The sequence below is a fragment of the Centruroides vittatus genome, unplaced genomic scaffold (genome assembly GCF_030686945.1).
Source record: "Centruroides vittatus isolate TY-2023 unplaced genomic scaffold, ASM3068694v2 contig_1788, whole genome shotgun sequence".
Lineage (NCBI taxonomy): Eukaryota > Metazoa > Arthropoda > Arachnida > Scorpiones > Buthidae > Centruroides > Centruroides vittatus.
Window position 1 is genome coordinate 415,374 of NW_027121095.1, and position 25,692 is coordinate 441,065.

Here is a 25,692-nt window from a genome sequence, read left to right on the forward strand (position 1 = left end):
GCCCACGTCATTGTTGCGCAGGTCATATCTTAGTCGAGTTCAAATTGCTGGGTGGCATTTGCGATTATTTCATACTGTACTGTACATTAAATTCATTTAATCTCTAAAATGCCAAAAAGAAACCATATGTTTACTGATGATTGAAAAAAAGGCTCTGATCATGTTGAACAAGTGAAATATGAACTGTGCTTTTCAGAATTTTCAGTAACTCATGGTGGGCATTCAAACATTAAAAATCACTTGAAATGTGCGAAACATAAAGCAAGCAATAGGAACTTCTCAAATATATTGTCATATTTTAAATGTACTGATTTAAGTGACAAAGAATTTTTTAAAAAGTTCACACTAGTAATAAATATTAATGACTTCTTAATAATAAGATATGTTTAGTTCAGTTATTAAAAATTGCTTTTAGCTTGTTGTTTTTGTTGACTACTTTATTTAGCCTTTTCAATCACAGGTACAGTACAGTACAGTACTTATCCTAGCAGGCTTAATTTTCTGTTGCAAGTATTTTCTCAAAATTGTCCCAGTTTGAGAAAAAAATATTATGGTAAGCCTATCTATGCTGGTTATAAGCAATTGCTAATCTATATAATATATATAATGAAGGAAAATCTTAAAATAAATAATGCATATACTGTACTATGTTTTAGTGCATTTTAGCATTAATATTAAAATCATCTCTTGGCATTCGCTGTTGTATTTCAAAACATTTGGAATAAATATTAGTAAAGGAAAATTAATGCTATGATTCTATTCATTTTTAACGGTTAAAATTTAAATTTTCTATATATTAATTAATTAATCAGATTTTCCAATATAATTCAAAATAAACTTCAAAAAACTAAATATAAAAATATTACTCAATTTAAAAAAAGTTAAATGGATACAATATGTTTTATAGTAAAGATTAAAAAAATATATGTATGAATTTTCATCTTTAAATTTCAAATTGATAATTTTTTCCAATAATTTAATACATACATACATAGCTTTCATGAAAATCTTATGAAAATATTTTTGGTAATTTTATAATTTTTTGACATGATTTCATATAAATGTATACATCAAGATATGAAGGTAAATCTGTTTCAAAATTTACTGAAATAATTTTATTTTGGAGACAATGAGATCAACTGTAACATTTTGCCTCTCATTTTTTAATATCATTATGACATGTCTCAATTAAGGTAAAACTTTTTAATATAAATATCCTCTTATTATTGGTAAGTTCTTGTTATTAAAGATTTACATCAGTATTTTATATGACAATCTATAAAATTTATTTTACAATAGCTTCTTTAATACTATGAAAAATTTTCTATATATTAATTAATTTGTAGATATATATTTAAAACAATTCATAATTTTTATTTTTTTATTCTTTATAATTTTTAAAAGTAAGGTTATCATTCTATGATATCTTTAAATGTTATTCTAACAAAAAATATTGATTATTCAATCATAAAAATAAATAAATTTAAACAATTAAAAATATATACAGTAAAACCTGTTATGGCGACCACCCATGGTTCCTTCAAAAAGAATTGGACGACCACCTGTCTGAAAGACAAGTGGTCTGTAATACCATATTTCCACACTTATTTTGCACACAGATATGGCTAAAAGCCATATATGAGAAGTGTTCAAAAAGTATTGAACCTTTATTTTTCCCGCATAAACCAATGACGTGCGGGAGGCCTCCTCCGGTGGAGATGTTGAGGGGACAGTCATGCGCAGTCCTGAATTTTTTCTCACCTGCAGGAAGCGTCAGTTGCTGGCAGTTGGCCAATGAGTGAGAACGTGTAGGGAGCGTTTGTCAGATTCCATTAAGCGATATTGCATCAAATTTTTCCAAAAGCTTGGTAATACTCAAGAGGAAACCATTCGCAAGATTCAACAGGCTTTCGGAGGACAATGCCACGGGCAACACACGGATAAAGGAATGGTACAACCGCTTCAAAGATGGCTGCACATCAGTGGACAGCAAACCACATTCAGGCAGTTCGCTGTCCACTGATGTTCTCCTGTCTCGCTCGCAAATTTTCTGACTGTGATACAACAGTCCATCATGACCAAAGTCCGCATTAGCTCAATGACAGTTTCATTTCGGCTACTGCCTGATGTCCTCTAGCCTCAAAAGGCTAGAGGACATTTTTTACCATATTTGCATTTTATTGTGGAGGCAGTAGCCCCAAAAGAAACGTCACCTCCGTGCTTGTGAATTTGTGGACTGTCACTGGAGCAAACGATGGAAGAATAACGGAAGCAAAGTATTTTACTTTTGTTAAACGTTGCAATTTTATATTCATTTATACAATTAAATGTAATACCATCAGCCATGTTTTATATTTACTATTTTTTACTTAAAATGCTCTTTTATTTTATACAGTGGGTGATTGGTTAACCAACATAATCCGTTCCAAGACTTTGTTTGCTATCTGAATTGTTTGTTAACCAATTATAGATTTACCATAGGTTTTATATGGGAATTTGATTAATTCATTCTGGAGACCCCAAAAAATAAAAAATATATACTTTCTTACTATGTTTATTTATATGTAATAATAAAAATACATATATACACAGTCTTGCATTTTTATTAGTCATGTTTTTTCTGTTTGTGGGGGATTAAAGAATCTGTCCAGTATCAATTGCTTTCCTCTCTTCTTCAAGATTTTTCAGAAGTAATTAATAGCATTGTAATTGTAGAGATTCCTAAGCCTATTAACCTCAATCTGGTTTGGATGCCATTCTAAGACCGTTGTTCTGACATCCTCCCACTTCTTCAAAAGATTTTTAATAGCAGATGTTGGCATTAATCCTCTTTTTCAAAAGAAAACATATCTCGCCAAGTTTCTTGGTGTTTTTCATTCAAGAGTTCTTGGCATTCTTCTGTCATCAGATCAGTTGCAGGTTCCATTATGAGCTCTTCTTTATTTCTCAGATATTCCGAAAAGTTTCGAATTGTTGCCTGAAGACAAGGGAAGACCAATCGGTATTCATTATTTACGTTGCTTGTTTTTCTGTATGTTTTGTGAAGTGTTTGATGTCCGAACATAAAAATCTTTTGCAAAAGTGTTCGTTATCTGATTTGTTCGTTAACCAATCACCCACTGTAATTGAATTTTTTAGCCTAACTCTGTTAGTTTCTGAGTTAGTTTTCCTTAGTTCTGTTTTTTACCACTAAAAACACTGAAATCACAGTTAAAGGATTGTGCATGGTCACTTTTCTATAGTTGCCAATTACTTCCATGGTGCTAAGCAATGGTTTAAAAATTATAGGTGGTGTACAGACTTTCCTTTAAACCCTATATATTTTACCATAAACATATATGACCATGGAAGTATTCTCTTTTTCATTTCTAAATAATTCTTTTTCTTCTATTTATCTTACTATACTGTTTATCTACAATTTGTTTCTTAGTTCCATCCATTAAAGTATACAAAATATATTTATGCCATTTCTAATTGCATGTATCATTATTTTCTCTAATTTATTTATACACACTGCCTGTAGACATCTCTACAAAGTTGAATTCAAATATCTTGCTTTAGTTGGCTTAGTTCCTTGAAGGACCATGGGTGAATTGTCATCCTCAGTTATGTAGTGAATGACCTGTGTGCTTATTTGTTGTAAATTAATTCATGTGAAAGCAAGGATTGAATGAAGGCCTGGATAACAAATTAATCATATATAAAATTATCAATTGATTATACACTTCTTTTTATTTAAATGTTTTTCATAACTTCATAAAAACTCAATGAAATGTTTTATTGAGTTTTTATGAAGTTATGCACCAGGATATAGCTAAATACAACTGTGCAAAAGTGCAGGCAATTGGTACAGCCTGGTGCAATGTTTACTCTTTCAAAAATTAAGACAATCTTGAGTTCTGTAAACATTTTTGTAAACAAACAATTGATGTAAGTTCATATGCCTTGAATGGATGATGGATTGGAATGATAAACAATAAGAAAAGTTAAGATATGTCAGGCATATATTTAGTACTTTCATACAAAAAGAAATGATGAAAAAATGTTGTACTAGTACAGTAAAACCTGTCTAGATAGAAAATTACACCATTCTGAAGAATTTTTCCATGTTAAATTTTACTATAAGCCAGAAAAAATTTGTCTAATGCATAAATGGTAAGAATAATTTAATTCAACCTGAATATGGATAAAGTAGAAAATTAAGATTCCAATTGCTGTTGACAAATAAGTAAAATTACCTCAAAATATACTGGTTACTATAAAGCAAGATAAACTGTATTCCAAGAATGAATTTGAATCTTTTCAGTGAACCAAAGATCACATGAAAAAGAGAATAGGATCTTTGTTAATATTAGGAAACCAGGAATAGAATTGAACACTTTTAAAAATCAGATGAGTTTCTAAGAAGAGACTTTGAAAATAAACAATAAATGTAATTTGTTGAAAACAATGAGAATAAAATAAAAAGTAACAAGGTAAGCAGAGTTATGCAACACATCAAAAACCAGCAAAATTAAAAATCCTTTACAAATGCTTTCATCATATACAATGACATCATCATGTTTGATTAAAAACATATGTGAATGACTATCAGTGTTATATCTGCTGCCAGTTAAGAATCTCAAATAACATTCTCCATATGGACAAGATAAGAGTCCTTTTCCTCATAACTAACTGCTGTTCCCTTTTGGATGGCTTTATGAATCAAAGTTTTTCAAGATACCTTAGCTGGTGTGGGTAGTACAGAAAATGCATATTCTCCAAGTTCACTTGTACATCACCATCCAAGGTATAGGCAGCAAGAGGAGCACAGGGAAGTTGCTTTCTAATGTTGTAATTGTGTTCTTTAATCCTTGCTCTGAGATATCTAGTTGTAGCACCCACATATTCAAATGAGAGTGTAGTCTGTGGTCTTGCACAGGTACACTACAAACACCTGGCAAGAGACTTCTTTTGGTTCAATGCTTTTCATTCGTAAGCATTGAGAAGATCACAGAAGTTCTTTCAAAAGCAATCCTTTTATTAGTACATTAGGTTATTTCTCTGCAGATAGAGTGAAGGGCCTTATTTTATACAATACCTAGAGAAGGCCTGTTGTCAGAGCACAATTGCTCAGCCTCTAAGTTCTGGTGCAAAAGCATTCCGGACTTAAAAAAGCCCTTTGTTCTGTCTACAGAAAAATTATCTGACATACTAATTAGTGATGGGACAATACCAAGGTCTCTCCCAATTCCAATTCTTCTGAATACTTTCTAAAGTTAACTTTAGAAAAATTAATGATTTACTTTATGAGCATGGTATTAACATTAATTAATAAACATCAAGCTTAAGAATAAAAAATTCAGAATCAATCTTTTGAAATAAATCTGAAAAGTCTCTATGTTTTATTGTGTATTACAAAATAAATTTTAATCTTATTTCAGATAAAGTTAATATTGCAACAGATCCCAATTATAAATAAATAGTAGAGAACTTTTGTTAATTAAGTACCATAAACTGGGCTGCAATATGAACCTCAAAGTACACTTTCTGAACTTGCACCTGAATTACTTTCCTGAAAATCTAGGGGTTGTAAGTGAAGAATAGGGCCAAAGATTCCATCAGGACATTAAAGAGATGGAAAGAAGATACCAGGGATGATGGGATGGCAGATTACTGTTGGATAATGCATAGGGCCATTCCAGATGCAGAACATAAGAGAAGGTCTACAAAATGCAGTTATAGGGCAAAAAATATCAGAACATATATGCACCAAAGCTAATTAGTGGCTTATGTTGTATTTTTGTACCCATATACATTAATAATAAACTGAAATTGGTAATTTTTTCCACATTAAAATAAATTAAAACATTATTATACATATGTATATACTACATATGTCAACATCAACATAATATGCTTTTATGAATTTTTGACAAAACTTTGTAAAGCCTTCATATCAAAATGTTACGTGATGGAAACATTTGAGAGACTGTTTTTAGTTGTATCTATAGTTGTTAGTAAAAATTACATCTAAGTCCAAACAGTTTTTTTTATTAGTTGAAATTTGCAGACCTGTGTTATTACTGACCAAATGCAATCTCTAACTGCTCTGAGTACATGAAAGAAAAGTCTGCCACAACAGACATCACCTTGTGTATGGGGTGTCAAGTATTCTGCTTTGTCGGTATGAAAGTTTCTAATAACTTAAACTAATATTTAATTCTTAAAATCATAATTTTAAAAAATTTTTAATCCTCAACTGAAACAATTAATTAATTTTCTTATTAAAAAATCATTTTAAAAATCTGGAGTCGTGTAAATCTTGTCGTGATTTCAATTCCCGGAAAATGTCTGATTTTTCCAACTCCAATTAATTATTCCATCACTAATACTAACAAAAGGATTGCTTATAAAAGAATGCCTATTATCTTCTCAACGCTTACAAATGAAAAGCACTGAGCATGAAGACATCTCCTACCAAGTATATATAGTATACCCGTGCAAGACCATACTCGCATTTGAATATGTGGGTGCTACAGCTAGGTGCCTCAGGGCAAGGATTATAGAACACAATTCCAGCCTTAGAAAGCAACTTCTCTGCACAGCAGCTAAGGTATCATCAAAAACTCTGATATTTATAAAGCCATCCAAAAGGGAACAGCAGTTAATCAAAAGGAAAAAGACTATCTCATCCACATGGAGAGCATTATTTGAGATTCCTAACCAGTAGCAGATTTATCATTCTAACAGTCATGTTATTGCACTTTGTGTTTTTTTTAAATTAAAATGTTCTGTTCCAATGTTTCACTCTTCCACAAACCAGATAAGTAAATAAAATAACAAGCATACTAACCTTATGTTCTCCCAACAGGATGGTGAAAACAAACAGGTCTACTTGACCGAAAGCATTTGTTTTGTGTTAATTTTTTCACCATCCTGCTAAGGTTAGTGTGTTCATTACTTTGTTCTGTTCCGGCTTTCATCTTAGCATTCTATTTCTATAGTCTTTTAATCAAACCTGACAATGTTTGCTATATATGGATGAAAACGTTTAAGTAATGGATTTTTAATTTAGCTGGTTTTTTGGTTATCAGTTAAATCAAAAATTCTCTGCATATAGTTCTAACCAGTATCTTTATATCTGAAAGTAAAACAGTGCTGCCAATTTGTCTTATACATAGTTAGTAACTATCTGGAACCAAGTATTCAAAAACAAGTTGATTAACATTGTTGATAATTACAGAAATTGAAATTAATTAGAGTATTAAAATTTCTCAAGAAGTCAGATCACAGGATAACTTAGTTTTCATATTATTGTAATGTGATCAGAATTTCTGACAGTAGAGTGAGTGAGACTCTAGTTTTTTTGTACATTAATTGGTTAATTCATCATTGTATGAGCTCATAAGCATCATGTATGAGAAGTATTTGAATATCTAGTACAAGTTTTTGGAAACAATGAGAACCTTTTAGAACTGAACAGTTCTTGCATTTGAATACTCTCATTTTAGTTGGAATTATTTTGGATTAATTTAGATTAAAGCTAGTAATAAAATATTTCTTATATAAGTAATAAAAATGATTTTACTATAAAAATAAGTTTAACATTATTCTGGTATAGCTTAAAGTTAAAAAGGGGGAGAAGAAAAATACTAAAATCTGTTCAAAACATAAACCTGCAGACATGGGGAAAATTTGACACCATGGGATTCTGGTTTTACTGTATATGCAGGATCTGTAATGACATTAGACATTAAAGTTAAAAGTATATGAACAGCACCTACAAGAATTTAGTAATTATGTTTAAAATAGCAGAATTATAAAAGGAAACAAATTGGGAATGAACTGAGATATCAAACGTTGGATGATTGTGAAAACATAGAATGGACTAAGAAACGTTGGATATATAATATACATGTTAAGCTCAAAGACTGAAATCGTTCATTGAGTGAAAAAGAAACGACCACAATGCATTGTGGTCGTTTCAAAATGGCCACAATACAAATTTCACTTCGTGGCCGTTTGTAAACATGATCACAAAGTGAAATTCGCATTGTGGCATTTGTAAAATGGCCACAACATGTTATGGCTAACTCAAAACGACCACAAAGCGAAATTCGTGTCGTGGGTTTCATGATATTTGACCACGATGCATTGTGGTGATTAAGAAAAGCCATAACACGTTCTGAATGTTAGCGATACGATACGAAGGATAGGTTGTAACTTGTCAACGGGCGCATTGCAAACACTTGCGAAGTTTGTATTATGTTCATTCTTGACCAGTGCTGCCATTTCTAGGGTAATTTCCCTTTTCTAGAGTAATTTCAATCTCTCAGAGTAATGTTTCAGGTAGTCTTATATTTAGGGTAAATCTAGGGTAAAACTACCCGTGTTCTGATGCTATTACTCATTGCTCCACAAATTTCACTGGAAAAAGTTTTAGCCTGAAACCATTCTGTTTTCCCTTATAACTGGAAGGTTTTAGGATAGAACAACAGAAGCCAAAAATAATGCAGATTGATGCTACGTACATGGATGTACACTGTACAGTGATACCTCGGTTTTCGTCGATAATCAATTCAAAAACAATCAGTGAAAATAACTCTGCAACATTCTCGATTCTCATAAAAATGACTGATTTATTAATAAAAGTTCCTTATTAATAAAAGTTGACAAACTAATTATTTTTAGTAAATTAATTGTTAGAAAATGTTGACATCTCAAACACCATACAGATTTTCCTCAATGATTAAATGTTGAAAAGTAACAAAGTTACATTTCTGTATGTGATGAATAATTTTGTTACCTACTTATATAAGATGATTGAAGATAAATAAATCATAATGAAAAAGAAAGTTTTATTTTCTTATCATCACCTCGTTATTAGTTAACATCCAGAATGTGTGGTGGCTTTTAACCATGAAAAATCCGTCACACAGTGGTTTTTAACTTTAGCAGCTGATTTTTATTTCATTGTGTATCAAGCACCTACAAGTAGTTAGACCTTTAGCACTTTTTAGCAAAACAAAAGAAAAAAATGTGTATTTTTCTCTATACATTTTTCGGTTAGTGATACCTTAGGTAGCAAAGATGGCGGCTCATCTCTGAAACAGTGGGGACGCACGTATTAACCTAACCTAATCTATTCTAATATTTTGGTTGGCAATAATTATGGTAATTTATTAGAATAGGTTAGGTTAGTACATGCGTCCCCACTGTTTCAGAGACAAGCTGCCATCTGGCTACCTAAGATAACATTAACCCATTTTTCTTTTAAAGCTTTTTAAGTATGAAAATTAAATTTCTAGGAAAACTTATAGAACTAATGTTGTTTGGCATTAAAAATTGTAAATAAAAATGTTTTGAGGCTAGAATCCATATTTTAAAGTTACAAACCACTGTGCATAGTATGATCCTCTATCGTGGTTGCATCAGCTAACATTCAGAATGCATTATGGCTTTTCTTAATCACCATAACACGTCGTGGTCAGATATCATGAAAGCCACGACACAAATTTCGCTTTGTGGTCGTTTTTACAAACGGCCATGTCAAAATGCCAAAATGCATCCATGTCACTTTCATATCCAATGTCTAATTGTCTTGCTATTGTTGGCCTGTAAATCTAGTAACAAAAAATAAATGGATATTTGTTTTGTTAACCTAGTATCTGAGTGTCTTGCTTCCAATGATGTCTCTCTTGCCTCCATCCGAATCCAATCGTGCCATATGTGGCCACTCGTGCGACCTACTTTCTAACCAAAACAATTTCGCTGCTGTGGCTTCTGTGTTGCACGAGACACAGTGGTGTCAGTCCTGACGAGGCACCAAAGAGGTGCTGACCCTCCCCAGTCACACATAGCAGCACCTCTTTCTCATAACAGTTTTCATCTGTATGAAAAGTGTACATAGTGACAGACATCAGTAGAAGCATAGGGTGAATGCACAGTGAGAATAGCAAGTTATCACAATTTAGACAAATTTCAACATGGATTGATAGCAGGTGCTTGTGAAATGGGTCATAGTGTTTTGGAAATACAAAGTATGGATTTTCACATTCAACCATTTCAAGGGTGTACCTCGAATACAATAATTCCAGTAAAACATTTAACTTACAAAGTTGCCGTCAAAAAAATCTCAATGATTGTAATTTGTTGTCTGTCAAGATTCATTTCAAACAATAAGCAAGTAACATCACAGTTCAATGCTGGAGATGCTACTAATATCAGCATGAGGACTACAACATTCCCTACACGTCATCTCCAACCCAAGTGCCATTGTTTACTTCACAACATAAGAGTTCTATGCTCTTCTGAGCTCAGGACCACTGCCACTGGAAGACTAGAAACAAGTAGCCTGACCTCATAAGTTACATTTCCAACAGATTTGGGCAGATGGAAGAGTTTGCATATGGAGAAAACCTCCATGAATCAATGGATCCTGCATGTCAACAAGAGACTATACAGACTGGTGATGGCATGATTCTGGTATGGGGCAAGTTCAGCTGACACAAATTAAGACCCCTTATATAGCTACAAAGGACTCTGACTGGTGAACATTATGCTAATATTCATTCAGATGTATTACATTAATTCATGAATGGATTTGGCCTCTTCCAACAAGACAATGTGTCAGCACACAGATCTGCAGCTGTCAAATTATGGTTTGGAAAACAGTCATCAGAGTTTATGGTCATGAATTGGCCCCCTTGTTAACCAGATATGAACATTATTGAGTATATCTAGGTTGCCATGTACTGTACCATTCCACTTAAAGCAGAGATCCACCACCTATAAATATTCCAAAATTGTGGACTGCTCTTTAGACGGCATGGAAGTCTCTTGACAATGAACACCATTGTCAAGAAACTTCCTCAGAAGGCTCATGGAGTCCATGCCCTGTCATATTTCTGCAGTTCTATGTCCAGAAGTGGACCTACCAAATATTAGAGAGATATCCCAGTTTTACAGGCACTTCAGCGTACTTCTGCACATGCAATAAAGCAATTCCATATATTTGATATTTTAAGCATAGAAACATTGCATGCATTAGATGTTTTCATATATAACACCTCTGCCAGAATAAAATTTGTTAGTCTGTGGTGTAAATAAGTTTCACTTCATCGCATTTTGGTTGGAAATTCTCATATGAAGTTAAGATGGTTAAAGCTGTTGTCCTTTGGACTTTTTGATGTTCTATGACACACTAATTCAAATTTCTTTCAATTTTCTCAATATGTATTCAGTTGCTTTTCCCAATGTATGTGCTATACTAAATCTTTTTCTATTTTTTTGTCTTGTTTGGTATTGTGGACTATGTAAACTCTGTTTTGTGTTGATTCTTCATAAGAAAGCAAATTTTGAATTTAGATAAACCACTTTGACTATTTGGCTTGATTAATGCACGTACAAAAATTGGCGCACAAACCACATTATGGCAAGGATCACACACCTTGCTCTCTATTGGCCTGCTGTCACTACGCTTCACCAATCACGTTAATTCTTGACAGTTGTGGCAGACAGACATGACTGTCATAGCAGTATGTTATAAGTGATGATATCAAATGTGGATAACAATGAAATGACCTACACATGTAAATAACGGAAAAAGAACAGAGAAGGATCGTGAAGTAAAAATGGGAAAATAAATATGAAATTGATTTGATAACACAAGCGAACAAGTCGAGGCAGCTTACTGGCACAAAATTCATGGCTGTCAATGCCAAATAATTGTTCTCATAGACTTCGGAAAGCTAAATGCTTGTAATGAAAGTCACTTAGCATGAACAGGCAAAAGCCTGGGGCCGTTCAGGCTACCAAGCTGTCTCGAATCTGTGAAATCATAACTGTGACTTATACCAATGTCCTATCTGTCTCTTCTCTCCGTTATTACCAGGCTATGAGTCACGTAATTGTAAAATGGGAAATCTATGACAGAAAAGTGACGAATCGAAAGTATCGTACGTGCACATTATGATGTATGCATAGGCATATGTGGACTAGAGCGATAGAGGAAAGAGAAAGGGAAGAGCAAAGACAAGTGCTTAAAAAGAAGGATAGGCAGGGTCAGACCCTCAGATGTGCAACATTCTCGAACGAATAGGTGTGTATGTGTGCTGATCTTTGTAATTATAAATTGTAAATACATGTGACTAATATTATTTTGTTTTTTATTTTTTGCAGGTTATAAGTTATAAATAAATATAAACAAACAACAATAACCCAATAACATTAAATCTAAATACCAAAATGATTAATTTACTGTGTTTTTGTTATTTCTTACTCTTGTTTTTAGGTATTCAGCCAAATAGTGATTAAATATTTGGTATTTGGCCGAATAGCGAAAAATAGGCCGAATACTGAATAGTAACCAAATATTTGTTGCATAACTATTAATTAAATATTGTATAAGTTTTAAAAATAAAATAGTTTTTTTAGAACTTATATAACAATTTTATTTCACAAAATATTTTGATATTCTATTACAAAAAATAAAGATTAACTATTCATTTCTAATTTTTCTTCTGATAATAAGGATGTTGAAAGAGTATCATTTAACTCTAAGTTATAGAAGCTGTCTAATGTAATTCACACCCTTAACATAATTTTACTTAAGAATGTTTAAATGAATGTAAAAATAGTTTTATTCTAAGTAAGGAACCTTTACATATATATATGTATGTTTTGAAATATAAGATTAAACTTTAAAATTTCATATTTTTCTAGAGTGATAAAATGGAAGAACTTACAAGTAGTAGCACGAGGAGTTTGTGATGCTACAAGTCAGACTTCATTGTATTGTGAACCACCCATGTTTGTTACACTATTGGCTCATAACATTGCAAAGTTCAACTTGCAGCACTGCCAACTCCTTGTGATACAACAGATCACCAAACGATCGTCTAAATATCAAGCTACAATATGGCTAATTGTAGCTCGATATTTAGGCGATCGTTTGGTGATTTATTATATACTCATCAGGCTTTGAGTTGTTATTCCTTGGGATACTTCTAACAAGTTCATCCAGTATGTTGTAGTTAGTCATAAATAAATAAATATGTATTTTTAAATTTAAAACTTTATTTAGAAATTCAAATAATTTATTACTTAAATATTTAATATAAATGTAAGACATATAAAAATTAAAAATTAAGTAATTAGATGATAAAATTTCAATAATTTTTAAACAATTGAAACATAAATATCCTAATAATTATTTCAGTAGAGTGCAGATTATTTAGTTAATTATTAAGAATTATCATGAAAACAGTACTTGAGTTACTTATAAATAAATTTATTATTATTGGATGAATTAATTAAAGGTTAATGTATTATATAAATTAGAAAACAATTAATAAAACTGTATAAATTTCAAAGCTTACAAATTTGAAAACATGCATAACATTACCAGCAAAGCATTGATTTTAATCAGAGCCATGCTTATAGGTCACATTGTATCCACTTGCCTATTTTGAATTCGTCCATTTTTTTCATATTCTCTGCACAGCTAAAAAAAGAGAGAAATACTAAATCTCTATCTACCCTGCCTTTGAATAGTGAAATGGTATTGATCTATGCCTTGCAGGAATAATTAAATTTATATCAAACAGTGGGATAGGTAATATGAAACATTTGAGTTAGACTACTGAACTGAGCAACTCAATTTACATTCATTCACACAATATTCTCAAATGGGCTTATTATTATTCTAAGCATATGGTGATTGAAATTAATGAAATCCATTAAATAAATGAAAAAGAAAAGGTCTTTTTCACTCGATATTAAATTTGAAGTAAATTATACAGAAATTTTGTAAGCCCATGCTGTGAATACAGTGTATAACATTTTATAATATAACTGATTAGAGATATTTTAAAATTAAAAAATATACATATAGAAAATAACTCCATAATATTTAAATTTTATATTATTATAGTAAATATCTTGTAATGAAGTTTTCAGCTTTATAAAGACAACTGATATCAAATTATTTTTAATCTTTGAATATTATAACTGCAATTTTATAACTTCTCTTAAAATGAATTTCAAATCATTTTGAATGGGATAATTTGGAATATGCAAATCTGCTTCATAATGGTCCTATTAAAAACTATGATACAATCCTTAATTATAACATTGATTTCTGACCCATTTTCCAAAATTTAGAATAATTTTATAATTATAGTAGAACTTCACCATATGCAAACTTGCAATAACAAATCTGAACTGTGCGGTTTCAGGTTTATGTTATTGGTGATAAAAAAAATTAAAAATACAAATAAAAATTCATAACTGTGGACTAAATCTGTTCACTTTTTAAGTGTATTGCAGCATCTTGCTCATTCTCATTCTGGAAATGTGTTACTGTGACTCACATCAATCTTTGTCTGGAGTTGTCACTTGTAACATGTCATGTCCATGTAATATCAGTGTTTCTTTTTATATCATTTATGCTAATTACTTTGCAAATTGCTTCAAAATGCAAGGACAGTGATACTGGTAGCTCTGATAAACCAAAGTGGGAGAGAAAAAATAAAATCTTATATGTTTAGTAAGAAAAGAAAAAAGGCATGCAGCATAAGAGAAATACTTAACAATCAGTAGGGTTAATTATTTTTATGCAAATTTCCACTTATACAAAAAATCTTAAAACATACTGGTTGTGTATGGCAGAGCTCTACTGTATAGTGCACTCTTGTTAACTAACTATTATAAAATTGTTCAAATTACTAGGATTATATGTAAAGAAAAGGAAGTCAATTATCAAAAAATGATCATGTACAAATACATATCAGGACAATAATCCCTGTGTTGAAACCCCTCAGGACAATATTTCCTCTGTGTAAAAATAAAAGCTTCTCCTGAGACTAAAAGTTTCATTGAAATTTATTTTTTAATACTCCATTAAATCATTTAAAAAAATTATAATAACTGTATAATTATTAGCAAAAAGAATGGAAATTGTTTTTATCTAATGTTTCATTAAACACTAAGTCTTTTCCTATTTTTAGACTGTTGACATAAAAATTGTGTATTTACAGTACTTTAATCATCAACAATAATTTTTAATTAAAATACGTTATAAAATGCATTTTTGAAGTTGCTTCTAAATAATTTTAAAAAATCATTTTGAATTAAATTTCTATATAAAATAAATATGTAAATATTCTTAAAAATCGAATTATGTCATTTAAATAAAACACAATTGCATATACAAGGAGGAGAAAACACATCTTTTACATTGTAAATTTAGTTAAGTATTTGCAATCGAAGCTTTCATATAAAAAATTGTGAAAGACCCGAATATAAGAATAACAAGATTCGATTTAATTTTTTTATTTTATTTGCCAACCGATTTTCAAAAGTTAGGGTTAAATCAAACACAGAAACAAAAAACAGAAAAACACCTGACAAATTTTCTCATAAAAAGTAATCATAAACCTTTGTTCCCATGGTAATACTTCCTTGTAGAAGATGAGTTAACTGTTGAAAAATAATTATATCATGTAATTCACCATTGGTCAAAAAGGACTTTCACCCTTGACGTGCATCGTGAAATCTCGAACCCGAGATCCCGAAATAAAAGGAAAACGAATGATGATGCAAGAAGAAAAAAGTATCGACAATTGTCAAGTGTGTGTGTGAGTGCCGTGGAATATCGTCTCCCGCCGTTGAAGCCGTCCATCCCATCTATCTTCAGTCAATTTGACTCTTATATTCTAACGAACTCTCGTTCTTCAGACTTTATCAACAATCTCAGGATTACTAAGGTATTTATCCTACTCGCGATGTTTTGTAAACTCTCTCTCTCTAGTCAATCGAGACGTGGTTTAATAATTCAATTCAATAATATAAATAATACTTCCAATTATGTTAATTGATGTATTTCATATCAATCCCAAAATAAACGGGTATTTTTATTTAACTATAGAAGAGTGTGCGTTTCTTCCTCCATTATCATCATCTGGCATCTCACGATTCCGAAATTAACGCGTATCTATCCGCGAGAAATTTGATAGATTGGTGTCAGTTCCTGATGTGAACAGGATCCTACGATCCTCATCCGTAAATAAACATTGACCGCTCAATCCCTAGTCATCCTTTCGACTAACGAGGTCGGACCTCAAGGTCTTGTGCCGTTAAGAGGTAGAGAAGATAAGAATCATCTTCCATCTCCTACCCTCAGTTAACCTCACAAAATAAATTAATAATAATGATACATGCCTTTAAATTGGCGAATGTTACTAGCATACATTCATAAAAGAGTAATTTAAATTTTATGATATTTGTTAATGACTTCTTAATATAAATTGAACTATGTCCTTTGATGTCTCTAACAGACTTTCGGACTGAGATCTGTTAAATTGTTTATACAATTTGTTTTCTTGTAAGCATGTTAACTTTACTGTTTAAAATATTTTTAAATTATTATTTTTTAACATAATATGTAAAGTTTGGTCTACATTATAAAATAGTAAATATCTACAAACACATAATTCAACACAATTTGTTTTTAGAGGAGGAAGAGAGAATGAAAAGAACATTCAAATGATTTCAGTTTACACACTTATCCTAAAGATTCTTGAGGACAGACAAAATGTAATGAATTTTATTTTATTTTACTACCTTCTGCTCTTAAAAATTAAATAAAGATCATCAAAGGAAAAAAAATATAGAAATAAACTTTCATACCTCATATTTTAAAATATATAAGATTATTTAAATATATTACATAATATAAAAATTTTAACAACTATATTAAAAAAAATATCTTTTTTTAATATATTTGTAATATTGGCTTGCATAATATTAGAAATTTTTACATTATATAATTGTATATCTTTTCTTTTTCTATCATAATCTTCATTTTTCCAATTTTTTTTTTAATTATCAACAATACTTTCTTTTAAATTGTTATACTTTTTATATAATCTGACCTTCACTAAAGATTTTTCTTAGCTACAAACTTTTTATATTGTATTAATCAAAATAAAATACTCAAATAAAAATTCTAATCAGTTCTATTGTAGTGTGTTAAAAAAAAATAAAAATATAAAATATGCAGAAATTAAATGCTAAGTTGTAAAAATATTGAAAAAGCTGTTTATTTTTTGTAGCAGTTCAGTGGCGTAGCAAACATAACTGGCACCCGGGGCACAACACTTTATTGGCACCCCCCTCCCCCCAGAAATACATATAGTTTGTATTGCAGATCATTTGAGCACCCCTCTGTGAGTGGCACCCGGTGCATGATACACCCCCTCGCTACGCCACTGTAGCAGTTGCATAATATCTATCAAATTCCAACTTGAAAATTATATATAATACACTTTAAAAAAAGCAGATGGTAATTTTTATGCATCAAGCAAACTAGAAATAGAAGGCTTAAAAGATACTGAAAATATTTAATTTATTATTTGCTTAGTTTTGTAAAACTAATGAAATGTAGAGATAACACCATTATTATGGTAATATCAATATCAGTCATTTAGGCTTTACCATTTTACAAAAATATTTATCTAATTATCAAATTAATTGAATGTAACAAAATATAAAGTTAATCTTTATTCACAAACATGATAATGAAAAAAAACAAACCAAAAATATTAAATTGAAATTAAGGAAATCAAACATCAATAGTTCTTTAAATTTATATTTCTGTTGACAGTCATAAAATAAAGTAAACATGTTATCACAAGTAATGGAAAATTTTTTTACTCATTATTAATTGTTTAAATATATTTTATACTTCATAGAATATAATGTTGGGATTCAAATATTGTTGTCACTAGGTGGTGTTGTATGAGCTGTATAACCCCTTTGTTCTTCAGAGATGACCTCTTCTTTGTATGGTAAGTGCGTGTACTGGCATGTGTGTGCTCTCTCCCTTTTTGTTACACCTGGTCTAGTTAGGCTTTATCCTAACTGATGTTAGGAGATCTTTACAATAAATTTCCAGAAAGTTGAGGTATTTGCATATTTATTAACTTCTGATGATTAATTAATGGCCATCCTCAGTGAGACGAGAGGTATTCCAGTGCCAACCCCATTCTCACATATATGCTATTAAGTAAAATTAGGTAGAAACATTAATAGAATGTTATTGTCTGATTAACTGACAGCATTTTAAATTATTAAAAATGTAATTGGTAATTTTGAAAAAGAAACAATCAAAAGAATATTTCTATCCAGTTAATAAAGTTACTACAAGTTTAAGCAATTTGACGTAAGTTATATTCCCTAAACTAATAGATATATTATATATTTTATCTAGTGATATAATGTATGTGGAGTAGATAATATAATATATATTATCTACTTTACATACTGTATATATAATTTCATATACATTAGTTTAGATTTTTATGTTTATAAGATTTGGTAAGTTTTCTTCTCAGAGGAGAAATAAACTGGCAAATATTATCACAAAATACAAAAGAATGGGTTTGTTAGATTAAGTTTGCTTTTTAAATGAATGATTATTTAAAATTTTCATGAAATACTTTTTATATAACTTAAATATTTTCCCATATAGATTTCAAAACTCAATTGTTAAATCATGAGTTTATAATAATTATTATTTCATTTAAAATATATAAATTAATTTAAAAATTATGATTAACATTTAACTATTTAATTAATTCAAAAATTTAATAAGTAAAGTTTAATTCCATATAAATTAATATAATTCAGCATGCAAAAAAATTCTCTTTTTACTAAACTAAATTTCAAATTTTACATTGCTTTAAACTTACAAAATAGAACTAAATAAAATAAGTTTGATTAGTTAGTTTCTATTAAAAAGATAACATGAAAACAGATGCAAAATTAATATACTTTCATAAATTTTATCTAAATAACCAGCACTCTACTGTTTTATTTTATTTACTCTTTTATATTAATTAATCCAAAATCAACTATGACTTGAGAAAAACAGAATATGTAATGTTTCTGAAAATATATGCAATATATTTTCTCAACAGACGTTTTTTCATTTTATTTAAAAACAGAAAAAAAAATATAATTTTATAATAGTTTAAAATGAATAAGTAACATTCAAAAATAAGCACAGGAATTTTTCAAAATTCAAAGAAAGAAACCAAGATCTGAAAGAGGAAACAATTAATTTCATATAAAAGTGAAAATTTGTATCTTTTAATTATGTGTTAAATGCTCTAACAAATTTCATTAATAAACTTGTCATTTTTTAAGGTAATTTTTAAAATTTATCAATGAAACATTAAAAAAATTCGTTAGTAAAATAACTAAAAAACTGTGTTTTTTAGGTATCTTAGAATTAAGTATTTAGATTTTTTCAGGTTGTAAAATACTGGACTGAAATAGACAAAATTGCATTTCATTAATTAGATAAAATTCTATATATCTGAAGAATCTATAATATATTAAAGAATTATAAGAAATAAAAATATATTAATAATACACACAAATTATTATATTAATCAACAGAAATATAAACGTTTTATATATGTTTATATTATCAAAGAACTAGTTTCTTTCATATATTTAATCTAAACTGGCAAACAATGATATACTATCTCATAATGTAAACAATTTTCATTAAATAAAAGTACTGCAATGCACACTTATATTTTATAATAAAATTTTATATTAAAAATATATTGATATTAAATACAGTCAAATACCAAAGAATCTGACTTGTTAAAAAATATTTTTATTTTATAATTGGTATTCTAAATTCAATTTAAACTGGATTCTATTATTATTATTATTATTGTTATTACAGTGAAAGTTTGTTAAATTGGCATTATGTAACCAAAGTTTTAGCAGATTATCAAAATGCTGAATTACTGAACTTTTTTTTTTTAAATTTGATAAGCTATATGCAATCTGAGCATTGCAGACATTACTGTACATTTTATACCAGTGTATGATGCTGTATGCTTTCTGATTTGTTTGCATGTGCTCTTAACAGTCTGATGACTATACTGTGTTAAGATTGATTGAAAAACTGCAAAAACATTATTGAACACATTATTGTACAAAATCAAGTACTCACAATGATTCATATACATATAATATTTATTTTCCAGATATAAACTGTACACATATGATTTGCAAGGATACACATACTTTAAGTCTCAGATATTTGTTTTTAGGTGTGCTGTCCTTGCATTAGCCTGTAGGAAAGAAAATGCATGGCTTGTCCAAAAGTGTGAGATCTGGAAATCCCCTTGAACGTAAAGTTTTACTAAATTATATCCGAATTAATAATTACCCCTTTCTTATATCCGGATATAATCCGAATATAAAACGAATTATAATAAAATTGTTTCCCATACCGAATCGAAAATTTTCCTATTATAAACATCCTGCTAAAAACTGTCCTGGATATAAACATCCTGCCTAAAAATAGTCCTGGACGAGAAAATATGCGTCCCCGGCCGTATAACTGTCAACTATCCATTGTTCTTACGCTGAGCACAGATCATCTTGCAACTTAAGTTTATAGTTAGCGCCCGAATTCGCCGTATTGTTTCCAATCCCGGGAACACCTATGGCCTAAGCACATGCATGTGACCAAATTTCCCAGCAAAAAGCTATATAAGATGCTTCCTTCCCCCCCTCTGGGGAGTCTATCATCGATTTAGATCGAGTCGCGATCTTACCCTGTGTGCCTGCGGAATATATTGGACTATTGTGCCTCAAGTGCCACGGACCCTTCCCTAAAAGGGAATATTCGATCATCGTGACGAACAGCATATTTGAATTACTGATTGTCCAAGAGGTATGGAACCCACTTATGTGAACTCTCTCTCTCTCCTCGCGTGATAGGGATATATAGCTTATTTTATATGTCACCCCTTTTATGTCAGATTTTTGTAACGTATATTTTGTTTTCCATTAAATCGTTGTTATCCTGTTAAATGGTGTCTTGTTTGCTCGAATATTCGCTTATCGCCTTACCACGACTCCACCTTCCCTCCTACACTCGACCGGATAAAAAAGTAGTCCTGTCCCTATGGGATCCCTACCGGCAAAAAAGCCATCCCTGACACGTGGGCAAGTCACTCCGACTTGTTGCCGAAATTAAACAGAGGTCTGACCTCGTCATCCCTCTTCGGTACCCACAAAAGTATCCAGCCTAATATCTGTCAGAGAAGCATATTAGACTTACTGAAGTTTAGTTTAAGTTGCCTCCAAACTAAGCCCTTCCTGCAGTGACATACACAAACTATATACTCTTCAAAGACTGCGTAGATTTGCACTATAGACTCTAGTATACCTTTTAATCACAGCCGTTTATTGCTAATATTCGAACGTTTTCGGTTATTTTTAATAACCTTTCTCAAGAACAGTTACATTCGAATGCGGTCGTAAAAATTTGAACACGTCGCCAATCGAAAACGAGCTTTTGAAAAATTTGATTTTTCAAAAGCTCGTTTTCGATTGGCGACGTGTTCAAATTTTTACGACCGCATTCGAATGTAACCGTTCTTGAGAAAGGTTATTAAAAATAACCGAAAACGTTCGAATATTAGCAATAAACGGCTGTGATTAAAAGGTATACTAGAGTCTATAGTGACATACACAGCCCAACAATCTGGTCATTGTTAGAAACATTTGCAGAAATCTTCTTTGGGAATGACTATTAATGTCTCTGTTGACTTCTACTTAATGTCCATGACAGTGTAAATTGGCAACCTTTTAAAACTTTTTTAAGTCTCAAGAAATCCACTGGAGCCAGTCCTGGAACTATGGAAGGTGTGATAGCTACATTGTTCCATGTTTTGACAGAAATTACTACCCAAGTAATGCTATATGGGCAGGTGTATTGTCATGGTGTAGCACACACACTCTGCTTTTCCATCATTCTGGTTTTTTTAATGAATGGCCTCCTGAAAACATCTCAGAACCTCAAATGGATAATAATGATATTCAAAATATAATTTGTTATTTTTTAGGGTATGATTATTTGGTGGCCAAATGTGTTAAAGATGATGTTTCTAGTTTGTTGGATTGTAGGTTCAAATTCTGCTTTAGGCATGAATGTTTGAGGTTGTCAGATTTTAATGAAAAGTGTTTGATAGGGTAACTAAAAAGTGACATTGCATGTATTAAAAAAAATATAAAACATATAGATATATATATATATATCTCTGAATTCAGAGAAAAGATTTAATTATCAATTAAAAAATTCTACAAAGTATATCTTGAAATAGCTTGAATATAGATTAAATGGCACATAGGCAAATTCTCAACTAGAGTAAAAATTTATGTAATAACAGTAAACAAACAACAACATTACAACCCGATACATTATAAACTACATACGGCATTGGTTGGCTTGTAATAACAGTATTCAGTTTCTGATTAATGATGCTTTTATAAAAATTAAAATGCAGAAAACATCAAGTGTTTGGTGATGTCGTTATTCATTAAAAGTTTCTTTGATTTTCAAATACATTTTATTTTAGGTGGTAATCAATAAAAAAAATTCAAAATATTTTTATATTCTTTTATAAATCAAAAGAGTAAGTTTTAATTACAGTATTTAAAATTATGTACAGTGTATAACAATGACTTATTTTATATACAGGTTTTCCACTTAGAAGTATAATAAAAGAAACAGTCAAAACATACAAAGTATGAGTTCAAATGACTAAAGGTTTATTCCATTTGAAGAAGCAAATGTGAAACTGGCAGGTGTTACAAGGTGAACTGTAGGATGCAGCACATGCATATTGCAGTTAAAGCTTCTGTATCAGTCATTTGGTCTTCACAGAAGAAAATGTCGTGTGTGTTATCACTTATGGAATTAATGTCTATGACATATGTACAGTGCATTTTCAGCATAAATACAATTTTGGAGCAAAGTAAATCATTCTGACCTATGTGTCCATTGTGAAATGGGAAAAGCAACTCAGAGAAATGGAAAGTTTGTTACCAATGATTGGCAAACATGCTAAGTGTAAGGTCTCTGAGGAAAACATTAATCAGATACAATAGGCATTTCAGAAAACTCAATAAAATCCACCCTACCAACAACAGTGCATCAGGTAATCCATAAAAGCTTTTGCATTTACAGAGGTACAAAATTCAACTGCATCAATAAGTTAATCCATATAATAGGATAGCACAGAAATAATATGCAGAGATAATGTTTCAGAAAAGTGATGCTGATAGTATATTTCTAGACCAGGCATGCTTTTCAGATGAATCAACATTTAATATCACAACAAACTACTTCCAAGAACCTTTACTCAGCAGTTAAATTATTTCTTTAATCCAACATTTTCAGTTAGCTTTACTACCTTCTTCAGGCAATAATTAAACTAGTACTGGAAAGATAAACTATTAAAAAACAAAAACCGTAATGTTTCCAGCAATAAAAACTATTTAATAATAACGTTTTCGACTGTTTTAAACAGCCATCATCAGTTACAACGAACTTAAACAAAAAAGAATGCAGAAAAAATAGAACACAAGCAATACAAATTTCTGCATTCTTTTTTGTTTAAGTTCGTTGTAACTGATGATGGCTGTTTAAAACAGTCGAAAACGTTATTATTAAATAGTTTTTATTGCTGGAAACATTACGGTTTTTGTTTTTTAATACCTTCTTCAGGATCGACAAAAAACCGTTATTTCAAAAAAATCTTTACAATTTAGAATGCTTTTAAACTTTCCGGCTGCGCAATCTCAGATCATTCCCAGCTGCATGTCGGCTGCTCTCCAAGCAGATGGGATTCGATACGATTCTTTAAAATTAATGCTTTGCTCTTTTTCATTGTACTTGCAAATACACCACGTCTCCGTATATTAAAGTTGCCTTATATTTGCCACTTTCTGTATAATTTTCGCATCGTTCCATTTGATAGACACCTCGTCCGGATCTGCTATCGCATAGTTCGCTAACACCGTAACCGGTTGCCTGCATCTTACATTTCTTTTATGTTCCTCTATCCTTACCGCCAGCGATCTCTTCGTGGCCCCTATATAATACAGCTCCGTATTCTGCCTTTTATCCTGCACCGGTATTCTGTAAACCCTTGGAACTTTCATTTTGTCTATGGGCGCTTTGTCATTTCGTAGCAACTGAAATACAGTAGGGTTCCTCCTGTATGCTATTTTCTTATTCTTCTCTACTCCTATTTTTCTATATATGTTGCTTAATTGAGCTCTATACTCCATTATGGTAAATTCTTCTTTTTCTCCCTTTTTTTTACGCTCGTTATTGCCTTTCTCTATTTCTTGCACCAACCCTTTTATTTTGCTACTCTTTATTCCTACTCCTTCTGTTATCTTCTTGATGTAATCGACCTCCTTTCTTGTGTCTTGCATCCTGCTACAATGCGTGTACGCTCTTCTAAGCAGTGCTCTGAAGGCTGCCAACTTGTAGTTCGCCGGGTCATGGGAGGTCCACGGTAACATCTCTGGAATGTATGATGGTTTACGATACACCTTAGTAGCTATTTTTCCTTCTTTGTCTACTTCTATATCTATGTCAAGGAAATGTATTTTTCTATGGCTCTGCTGTTCTATTTCTAGCTCCAGCCCAAAGCTATTGTTGTTTATATCTTGACTGAATTTTTCCACGTCTGGCTTCTCATTCCATATAATACATACATCATCTACATATCTCGCATACAGCAATATTTTTCCTTCATATTTGTGCAATTTGCTACTTTCCAGAGATCTTACTACTAATTCGCATAATAACCCTGACACAGGGCTACCCATTGGCATGCCCCTATGATGCTTGTATGTACTATCTTCAAACTTGAAAAACGACAAAAAAGTGGCTAAGTGCGCCAATTCTAATATTTGCCTTCTAACTTTTGCTGCATTTTCCACCTTCTCTAATAAAAAATCCCTCAAGTGACAAAAACATGGCTCCAACTTTACCGATGGGTACATTGCCTTAAAATCGAAAACTGTCATGTAGTTTTTTTTGCTTAATTACAATTGCTTTAACTTCTGTATACCCCTACTGTCTGTGTTACACTATACTTATGTGCAAGCATGTTTATCATAATAAATTCTTTGAGCTCCTTTTCTAGCATTATCGTAGGAGCACAGCATTTATCTACTACCGGCCTTATGTTTTTTCCCGGTTTACCATTAACCATAATGGTTTACAATTTACAATTTACCATAATGGAGTATAGAGCTCAATTAAGCAACATATATAGAAAAATAGGAGTAGAGAAGAATAAGAAAATAGCATACAGGAGGAACCCTACTGTATTTCAGTCGCTACAAAATGACAAAGCGCCCATAGACAAAATGAAAGTTCCAAGGGTTTACAGAATACCGGTGCAGGATAAAAGGCAGAATACGGAGCTGTATTATATAGGGGCCACGAAGAGATCGCTGGCGGTAAGGATAGAAGAACATAAAAGAAATGTAAGATGCAGGCAACCGGTTACGGTGTTAGCGAACTATGCGATAGCAGATCCGGACGAGGTGTCTATCAAATGGAACGATGCGAAAATTATACAGAAAGTGGCAAATATAAGGCAACTTAAATATACGGGGACGTGGTGTATTTGCAAGTACAATGAAAAAGAGCAAAGCATTAATTTTAAAGAATCGTATCGAATCCCATCTGCTTGGAGAGCAGCCGACATGCAGCTGGGAATGATCTGAGATTGCGCAGCCGGAAAGTTTAAAAGCATTCTAAATTGTAAAGATTTTTTTGAAAGCACTTTTTGAAATAACGGTTTTTTG

At 31.1% G+C, this 25,692-nt stretch overlaps 1 protein-coding gene across 6 annotated transcripts in view; it reads right to left on the bottom strand.

Annotated features, from left to right (window-relative positions):
• Nucleotides 1-25,692, bottom strand: part of LOC136969462 (protein Fe65 homolog) — a 125,491-nt gene that overhangs the window by 4,228 nt on the left and 95,571 nt on the right. Inside the window, exon 16 of one of the 6 annotated variants that reach the window (XM_067263626.1) lies at nt 13,388-13,486. The exons of the other annotated variants lie outside the window; for them this stretch is intronic. Coding sequence (XP_067119727.1) covers nt 13,427-13,486 — 60 coding nt within the window. The 3' untranslated portion in view covers nt 13,388-13,426. The remainder of the gene's footprint in view (nt 1-13,387; nt 13,487-25,692) is intronic. 6 annotated transcript variants of the gene reach the window in all.